Source organism: Thunnus albacares, chromosome 16, assembly GCF_914725855.1.
Source record: "Thunnus albacares chromosome 16, fThuAlb1.1, whole genome shotgun sequence".
Lineage (NCBI taxonomy): Eukaryota > Metazoa > Chordata > Actinopteri > Scombriformes > Scombridae > Thunnus > Thunnus albacares.
The window spans coordinates 21,050,210-21,060,528 of NC_058121.1; the positions used below are offsets into that span (position 1 = coordinate 21,050,210).

At 40.1% G+C, this 10,319-nt stretch overlaps 1 protein-coding gene across 2 annotated transcripts; it reads left to right on the forward strand.

Annotated features, from left to right (window-relative positions):
• Nucleotides 1-2,069: 2,069 nt before the first annotated feature.
• LOC123000002 (potassium channel subfamily K member 13-like) lies at nt 2,070-9,927 on the forward strand. Of its 2 annotated transcripts, none has more exons than XM_044377418.1 (3): nt 2,070-3,124; nt 6,666-7,453; nt 9,234-9,927. In XM_044377418.1, the coding sequence occupies exons 1-3, from the start codon at nt 2,788-2,790 to the stop codon at nt 9,387-9,389; spliced, it is 1,281 nt and encodes a 426-aa protein (XP_044233353.1). In that variant the 5' UTR covers nt 2,070-2,787; the 3' UTR covers nt 9,390-9,927. The 2 variants fall into 2 exon arrangements, with proteins under 2 accessions (XP_044233353.1, XP_044233354.1); XM_044377419.1 differs by lacking the exon at nt 9,234-9,927 and adding an exon at nt 8,009-8,161.
• Nucleotides 9,928-10,319: the final 392 nt, after the last annotated feature.

The following is a 10,319-nucleotide window of genomic DNA, read 5'->3' on the forward strand; positions in this document are numbered from 1 at the left end:
TATAGTTTATACAGTATAGTACAGTACAGTACAGTATTGTATAGAACTGTAAGTACAGTACAGCACAGTATAGTAGAGTAGAGTACTGTATAGTACAGTATAGTATAGTATAGTATAGTTTATACTGTATAGTACAGTACAGTACAGCATAGTATAGTACTGTAAGTACAGTACAGCACAGTATAGTAGAGTAGATTACTGTATAGTATAGTATAGTATAGTATAGTATAGTATAGTATAGTATAGTTTATACAGTATAGTACAGTATAGTACAGTACAGTACAGTATAGTACTGTAAGTAAAGTACAGCACAGTATAGTAGAGTAGAGTACTATATAGTATAGTATGGTGTAGTATATTTTATACTGTAAATATAGTACAGTACAGTATAGTATAGTACTGTAAGTATAGTACAGTACAGCATAGTATAGACTGTAACATACTCACCAACATCAAATCCTACATCACTGTGTTACAAACAGTAAAAAAGTAAATACAAACAGCAGGATCATAAGTGTTGTTTTATCTCTGAGTGTAAAAATCAACGCTGTGCCCATTTTGACTCAATGTCCTGCACACATAAGAGTTTATTTATCACTTGTTGATAGCTTTTAACAGCCACTCGAGACCCGCATCAGCTTCCATGAGAGGAAAAACAACACTCCAATCAACACTAATCTCCAAATAATTGTCAGTGAAATATCAATACTTTGCGGTGTGGTATGGATTCAGCCCAGTCTATAAAATCAGTCATGATGTGGCTGTAATCAAGGTGTGATTCATGTACACAGCAAACATTCAAGTAGATTGTTTACTTTCACTGGCGTGTTATTTAGTCTGATATTTCCTGTGCTTATCAATTGCTCACACCTCTGTAATGACTATAATAACTACTCTAACTTCTCATATTTACACATAGTGTTGCTAGTTTACTATGTTGTATACCAACCTTCATGCTCTGAATTATTCAGAAGAAAAAAACCTTCCTGTTCACGCTTTTGTCACATATCAATCTAATTTCTCCTACGTGTGCTTGTCCTATAATAAACTACCCCATGTTTTCCTTTATTTGCCCTTCTCACACTCCTAATTGCACAAGTGTCTTATATTTGTGAACATGAAACATTTGCAAAAATCAGAAAGCTGTTTAAATATACTGTATGTTCACTTAAAAAGGATTTCCCAGCACTCTTGTATTGTTGTAGCCCACAACCAGACACAATCACTAGAACTGTCCCAGCTTATGAGCTGCTTGCTATTCAAAGGGTAGACGGTTGTTGTGTTGTGTAACAATAATTCCAGACAGGCTGAACATTCTTCTTCTTCTACTGATCATCCTGTCCTTAGGAAGTGTCGAATCATGAGCTAATCACCGCTTAATTAAACAGAGGTAGGAATGCAATTATTTTCAAGTCACTGAGCAATTAAGTAATCAAATTGTTAATACTGTGTGTAAATCATCTTCATAATTACTTCCTTTTTCAGTGCTTAACATTTTTGTAAGGAAATGTCCAAAATTTCGAATATTAAACTATTGATTTTAGATTAATAGAGTATATGTTTGCGAATTGAAATCTCCATTGCATAAACTTATTTTACTTCAGGTTACTGCTTTACCACAAGATCACAAGTCTTTTCATGCATCACGTGTATTACAACTAATTTAAATACACATTTATGTACATATTATGTAATATTCAATAGTACAAAATGTTAATATCTGGTGTAGTTAACACCTTTTGGTGTATTTTCTGCGGGTTCAATTTAAAGAAAAGTACTTGTAACAGAATACTGGATCATAACAGAAAAACAGCAGCAGTTACTAATTAGCAGTCATGACGTATATTAATGTTAAAAATACTAAAAGTTTACATTAAGGCAACTTAGTAAACCTGACCTAAAAAGGCTGCAGCTCTGTCCGTGGTTCTGAGACGGCCTTGGCCTCGTCATCATTTTGTTAAACTCCCAATTTTACAGAAATAGCTTTTTTGTTGTCCCTGTGATCCTGAATAATTTATTTCGAACCGTCGTTCCGTTGTGACATTTGCTCACATCGTCCCCGGGTAAGCATGGACAGGAGCATGAATCCCTCATCAGAGCTCGAAAAGGTCAAATGATATTGATCTCACTATGCAAACGCGCTCTATATTGTCAGAATCAAACCTCCAAAGTTGGGGTCAGGTCGGACATTATCAGGTTAGTTCGGACTCATTATCAGACGCGGGTGTTATGATTCCTTTTACAAGCTGAAATTGGGAGATTATAAAAGAAATGTATCATATCTGGAAAGATAGAGTTTAAATGCGGTGATGAATGGACAGAGGCTGTAAGTTCATCCGTATGTTGGTGGTCAAATCTCGGTGCGTAAAGCGCGCGCTCTGGGGTGGGGACTTCTTTGGAGAGGCAGAACCAGAGAGCACAACTGCACGACTCTCCGCATCCACAGGTTGCTACGCGGATCTCATCCTCCTCTCGGAACATCATCTGGCAACCTAGACCTGAGAGTACATCTGGTGGAGATGAACTGAGAAGTGGTTAGAGGACGCTTTGGCTGAAGGATTTGGATTTGGACTGCACATAGACGCTCATGAGCAAAATGCCAAATCCAAAGCCTTGGTTGACTCGATTATTACCTGCCTGATTATTACATTGTATTGCGCAGGACTTTTTTTCTGGCGTCAACTAACATCTTGTCATCGTTTCTTCCCGAGGACTGTGCGTTTTATTCGAGACCAACATGCCACAGGTCCCCTACTGCAGCTGCACCACGGTGACAACAGCAACATAATGGCATGTAGGAACGGTTGCTGCTGCGGCTCCGGTCCAATAAACGAGGATAACGCGAGGTTCCTGCTGCTGGCATTGTTCATCATCATCTATCTCCTTTGTGGGGCCGCCGTCTTCTCAGCGCTGGAGCAGCCAAAGGAGCGAGAGGCGAAGGAGCGCTGGGCGCAGAGGTTCGAACATTTCAGCCAGAAGTATAACCTGAGCAAGAAAGACCTGAATAACTTCCTCAGGAACTATGAGGAGGCGAACGTAGCGGGTATTCGTGTGGACACAATCAGACCTCGATGGGACTTCACCGGCGCGTTTTACTTCGTGGGAACTGTGGTTTCGACCATCGGTGAGACACAGAAACAGGCATTAAAAAACATGTAAAATGCAATTAATTAATAAGATCTACCACCCATTTCTAGAAAAAACATAGTCATGTAAGGCCTCTTTGAGGACATCACCAATTATTATTTTGTGTGTTTTATGCATCTTTTCTTCCCCCCAAAATGTGACTCAATATCTCAAGTGTCTTTTTCAGAAACACTAAATTTTCTCATACCAAGACCAAGTTACTCCCTTCCCATGAGCCAAATAACAATTTCTCTCTCTTTCTCTCTCTCTCTCTCTCTGTCTCTCTCTCTCTCTCTCTCTCTGTGTTTTGTTTTGAAACATGTAAATTACCAGCAGAATAGTGTTTGCATAAGACTTTTGTCACATGAAATATTTTGATCTGTCATAGCAGAAAAAAAGCACATGTGAAACAAATAACATTAATGGCACAATTGGCACAACTGAAAGAAATGAAGCCATAATTAACATAATTAGTTACACTTGTGTTTGACAAGTCAAAATGCTACTGTGAGGAAGGTCTGTTCATGAACAGAACTTCCATTGAAGGCCTGTTCGTTTCTCCTGTGCGTTATGTTTATTTCCTCTTAAGTGATTAACACACTAGATACATTTGAACTTATCTAACATCAGCTGTGACACATTTCTTAGCCTTGATGTAGTATTTACAATCTGAGAGGGAAAAAAAAGGCAATTCAACGCCAGCATCACAGCAACATTTGTCCCTGACAATCTGTTGTCTGTGTCAGCACTAGCTGTGTCCAGGATGCTCAAGACAGACTGTCTGGGAGCACCAAAGGCATCAGTGTCCATATGTTAAACAGAGTAAAGAAGCAGAGGCATCATAGTGGCCAATATAGCACAGTTATACACAGTGACAAAAAAATCTGTTTGATATTTTGTTGTCGATACTGTACCTCTCTTTTTATTTTTTAATCACCTGGTTCTTCATGGTGCCATTTCAACATCTTGCACTTTGATTGCAGTTAAGTGATTTATGATGGTTGACAGTTTGACAGGCCTTGTGATTGGCTGACCGGCTTAGACCATTTAAATGAGAGTGAAGATGACGGATGATGAGGGCTATAACGAATTAATTTTCCAATTGAGCACTTTTTATACTGAAATAATCAGTGTTTTTTTTTGACAGATTTTTTCTGACTGGAGGTGGCCTAAAAATCTTCAAGATGAAGATTTTTATTCTATTTTATGTACTAACAACCCTGACTCCTCTGTGCATATACTCATCCCTCCAGCAATAAAGAAGACATCCTGATTTTCAGCCTCACTAACTCTGTCACATCTTGGTGACTTGTCTTTTGTGAAGTAGCCCTCTGAGAGAAGAGGCATCAGAGTTCTTCATATTGATAATGCGTTGACATGTGGCTCCACACTCGTTGGCTGTAGCACTACAAGGTGCAGTCGGAGGTTGTAATGAGACTAAATCCTATCTCTGATCTTATAAATAACAGAAGCACCATCATAACATGTCATTATAACCCTCTTCAGAAGTACTGTATAGGTTGATATCTTGCTTGTTACTCAGAATTTAGTTGTCTTAAGTCAGTTAGAGAGATTTTCTAATATTTAATTCATATCAAGTCTAAGCAATCCATTTTTATCCTTGTCAGTCTGCTTTTTTTTTCTCTTCTTTTTATCTTATTCTTTCGTCTCTCAGTTTTGGAATCAATAGCTGAAGTATAGTAGCTGAGGGGAAAACCCAACCAACGCATCATCAATCAATGGTGCCTTCTGATTTTTTTGCATTCCCAAGGAGAGCACTGTGCGCGTCACAGCTGGAAGAGCACAACAGAGTGTTGCATCTTTTGACTAACTGAAGTGTATACGTAGTCAGAGCATATGCACCCATGTTTAGAGCTCCACTGATCTCGAGAATCCAGTTTCTGAATCTCAAAATGGCAAAAAAAAAACAGATTTGTCAAATGATGACAAAATCACTCATTTGTCTAAATAACCTAATTAAAATATATAACACTGTGCATAGATTGGTCAACTGTCACATGTAAAGCAATACTTTGACATTTTGGGAAATATTTGCTTTTTTTTGACAAGAGTTAACTAACTAGCTTACTCTCAGGAAGAAAGAGAATATGTGTATTTTCCCAAAATGACAAAGTGCTGCTTTAAATATTTTTCTTATTGTTGTAGGTGGCAAATCACTAGTCAAATTGCAATTAGGAAGAAAAGGTCAGGACCGCACGGCACAACCCACATCAACACTAACCGCAGTCACTGTGCCACACAGACATCCTGACTCAGATGTCATACTGACACAGTAGCGCACACAGTTTATCCTCTTCCTTTAATTTATTGTATATTTTATTAACGAGGTCAAATGACTCATCAACATTGAGTGAGCTTTCGAAAACAAGAGGGAAAAACACATCCATAAAATCCAGCCCATTTGGCTTTATCATTGTGTTTGGAAGAAAACTCTACCTCCAGCTCAATTAGCACCTTGAGAACCAATTTCAATGTGGAGGCAATCAAATCCTCCACAAGAGGTCTGCCTCCAGCACACTGGCAATTAGTCATGCTGCAGAGTATGTTTTTTTTTTTTTTTTATAACAGAAGATACAGTAACACTTATCCTTGTTTGTGTGTAGCTCAGCGGCACAATAGTGAAAAGGGCTCTAGTGTTGTAAGCTGCTATACCTGTCAACAAGCCATTTGTCACAAAACATGGTGTATGTAACAGTGTAATCGGTAATAAATTACAGTAAATATTCAGACTTTCAACAATGTAATGAACTGGGGAAGCGAGAAAATGAGAGCAGACAGACAGGCGGCGCTTCATTGAGCTTTCGGCGTTATATGAAGGATGAAAAGGAGACATCAGTGGGATGGGTGCAGTCGAGAGAGAGAGAGAGAGAGAGAGAGACCTCTCACTTCAGCTCCCATGTTGTTTCTCTGCCAGTTCACTGGAGACAAATTGCGACTCACTTTCCCCTCCGGGCACGAAACAGTTAAATGGACTCAAAGCCCCCCAAAATCTGAGAAAATGATCAAATTGAGATGACTGAAAATACCTCAGCTCTCAATGCATGTGTGAGTGACGGAGCGAGTGACAGAGGGAGAGAGAGAGGAAGAGCGCGTCACCAATAGCAACCTAGTAGAGTGAAGCAGTTGTGGGGTCTGAGTGTAATTTTCACTTAGAAGAAGAGGAGATCAGTAAGTAACCATCTTTGTTGATGACAGAGAAGATGTCAATTTGGTTTAAAAGGTAAGTCAAACAGCTGGAGGCAATGACCACATTAATCCCCCCTCTAAAGTGCTCCATTCATGCATTGTGTTTCATTTGTAAATGTGTGTGTTTGAAAGAAAAAGTGAGGTGAAGCTAATGCTTTGATATAAAGGAATCCTTTTATTCTTTTTCATTATTCAACAAGTGGCTGCTGTTCAGAGCTACTTTTCTGTTTCCCTGTTTCTCCTCCTAGTATTCACCTCATTTAACATTTTCACAGTTACAAGTGAAATTTCACAGATTTCTACTTATTCCATGATGTTTCTGTGTATCTAAGGGTTTGGGATGACCACTCCTGCCACCATTGGAGGGAAAGTCTTCCTGATGTTTTACGGCCTGCTTGGCTGTGCTGCCACCATTCTTTTCTTCAACCTCTTTCTGGAGCGTGTCATCACCGTCATTGCCGTCATTCTTAAGTCCTGCCACGAGCGTCACCATAACAAGGCTGTGCTTCCGCAAAATGGCCGGCGAGTCTCTGAGGGGAGTAGAGCAGGTGGAAATGGGGGAGGTGGAGGTGGGAAAGGTCAGGATCTTGCTGGCTGGAAGCCTTCAGTCTACTGTGTCATGCTCATCCTTGGAGTGGCGGCCATCTTGGTGTCCTGCTGCGCCTCGCTCATGTACTCGGCAGCCGAGGGCTGGGGCTATCTGGACTCGCTCTACTTCTGCTTTGTGGCCTTCAGCACCATCGGCTTTGGAGATATGGTGAGCAGCCAGCGGGTCGTCTACGAGGGCTACGCCACGGCCGTGTACCGGCTGGGCAACTTCTTCTTCATCTTGACCGGCGTCTGCTGCATCTACTCCCTCTTCAACGTCATCTCCATCGTCATCAAGCAGGTCCTCAACTGGCTGCTGAGGAGGCTGGAGGCTCCCTGCCGCTGCTGTTTCCCCAGGAGGGGTCACCACCCTCACCGGCACCCGCGACGGAACGTGGTGGCTCCAGGCCACCTGCGTGCCCGCAGAGACCCCTCCATCGAGACAGATGCCATCAACGAGAGCGAGACTGACACTGGGCGCAGGATGTCTGGGGAGATGATCTCCATGAGAGACTTCCTGGCAGCCAACAAGGTGAGAGCTTCAGGGCCGGAGACAACAGCTTGTGTGACTTTCCACTTGTCAAATGTAATCACATGTGTTATTGCAAGCAAGATATTCAGTTATTTCCAAGAGTAAATTTATTGAACAAGTGGCAGAAAGAACAATTAGTTAATAACCTTGTTTCTCTGTTGTCGTGCTCACTACAGTCGTTAACTCAATATCTGCCCTGCTCTTAGTCATCTCGCTCATCATCAGCTGTATTGAACTCTGAATGCTCTGTTGCAGCATGACTGTCAGCGCTGAAACCTCCTATGAACCTTAACACACATGCAACATATAAAATATCATAACCTGTGCATTCTTCCTAATATCAAAACTAATATTAAATCTAATTGGTTATTGTCTAAATAATAAAACAACCCAGGTTGTTTTTTTAAGAGGGGTTATTAGCATTTATTAATGGCTTTATTAATTAATAATGTATAAATCATTTATAAACCAATAATAAGAATAACATTTGGGTTGCCAGGTTATGAAAAATCCTCTTCCAGCATTAAACTTGCTTTTTCTTTTTTATCCCTTTAGTTCATCAGGAGGAGCCCTCCAGTGGACTAATTGACCACTTACTCTCTAGAGAAGGACGGCAGGGCACCTGGACCAAAATGCATTTATATTATTAACATTTACAACTTCAAATTTGATGGATTACTATAAGAACCATTTATTAATGACTTACTAATATTTACAATTACAGTCTTGGTGGCTTATGAGAAATTATTAGAATATTATTATAAAACATTATAATGGCTTATAAATGCTCTATAAACCATCTGTAAATGATTTATTAAGCATTTATAAAGAAATTAATTCATGCTTATAACCCTTTATAAAAGACAACTTATCTGAAAATGCTACCCAAATATGAGATAGTATGATTGATGTTTTAATAAAAGTCTCCTGTTTATATAAATAGCAAGTTATTTTTTGCTGCTGCTGTGGGCTACATAGACGATATCTGTAAAAATGTCTCTGAATGCCAGTGGCCTCACCGCTATAACCCCTTCAACAACCCCTCTAGACACTCAGAGGAGTCCATACATTAACATAACTGCAACTCCACCTTTCAGACAAGAGGGATGAGCAGTACGTGCTGCTGAATGTCAAAACCGTGCTCATTCACCACCACCGATTATTCTACACTGAGACAAAATCTGAATTTTCACACTTGACAAACAGCCTGAATGTTTGCTCTGAGAAAATTAAAAGTCTAAATAAATGGTAAAATGCTGTAGAGGCACAGATTACTCCGAATTCAGACGCAGTAAGTCATTTTTATATTCAACGAAATTACTTTGTCATTACATATTCAAGTTTAACAATTGAGAGAGAAGTTAAATTGCATTAAAATTATCCCATATTCAAATTCTTCTTATTCACTTCACAGCTCTTGAGATACATTTGTCATTTCTTACACATGACTCAATCTAGCTGAATTAAAATAGCACTTTCTCACACTATTACGCACCACCTGATTTGGATAAAACAATGGTAACTTCAGGGCTATTCAATGCCTAAACTCTTTTCACACGTTGCAGAAGTCATTGCAAAAGACCACATGCTTTTGAATAGTGAATACAAGGAACCCAATAAGAAAATAGCCGTGTCTACTCATGAAATCAGATGTGCCTGCCAACAGCACATTGTATTAATTCCTGTTTCTCACGGTTTCACAGTTCACACGTACCACCTCCAAACACAGACAGCGAATAGTTCCTCATCTGTTGATTTCTTTATCTCCGCTGTCCTGCAGGTGAACTTGGCTATTATGCAGAAACAGCTATCAGAGATGGCCATCGGACACCCGCGCCAGTCCAGCTCCAGCTCACGTCAGAACGGTTTCTCAGGAGGGGTGGGCGCCCTTGGCATCATGAACAACCGGCTGGCGGAGACTAGCGTGGACAGATAGGGGAAACAGCATGGAACCTTTACGAAAGGATGCAAAAGGCTGCGAGGATGAGACTAGCAAGGACAAATCGGCACTGAGGGATGCCCTCCTGGGGAAAAAAAAAAGACAAGATATGGGTGGTGTACAAGACTGAATTTATGACCACACAATATATCTTTTCCATTGACAAGCAGGTTGACCCGCAGCGGCTACAGCCTGGAATCAAACCATTGTAGCACACTTTCCCATCATGAACATGACTACATCAATGATGCATGATAGTTTTCTGGAGTCTCACATCTGGACCAGTGTGCAGGAATTTTCTCCTGTGAGGAATTCAGTTTCCATGGTGATAAAAAAAAGCCTGCCTAGAGCTCTTATATCTAAGCTTTAAAGACCTTATTCACTACATGCTACTTCACCGCTAACTGCAAATTCCACTCATCCACAGTACTTCACAAAACTCACTACATCCCCTACCCACATCCTCAATGTATCTGTCACTGTAAAGGACATTAATGAGAGAAAAATAGCTTTAATAAAATGTCTGTTTCTTGGTTTTGTGTCTAACGGTAGTCTTTACATAAAACAGGCTGACATGTAGAGAATAAAACAAGAAGCCCGATTCATGGATAACTGAATGTTAACCTTCAACACAGACTACATTATTTTATGATCAGATTATCAATGACACTGCATCACTCTCACATTCTGACTAATGTCTTACAGCCATGTTATATCCTGTTAAATGGCCTCTATCTTTGGCCCTGCTTTCATTCATTATCACGACAAATAGAAGACAACCTCCCCCTCCCAAAAACAGACATACAAACAGAATTACAAATCAAACAGACCTATCTGGAGCTGAACGTGAAGTGTTCTGAGTCTGAGATGAAACCTATTATATGAGACTGCTGTTTACTTTTGGGTTTGCTGCACATTATCCGAGCA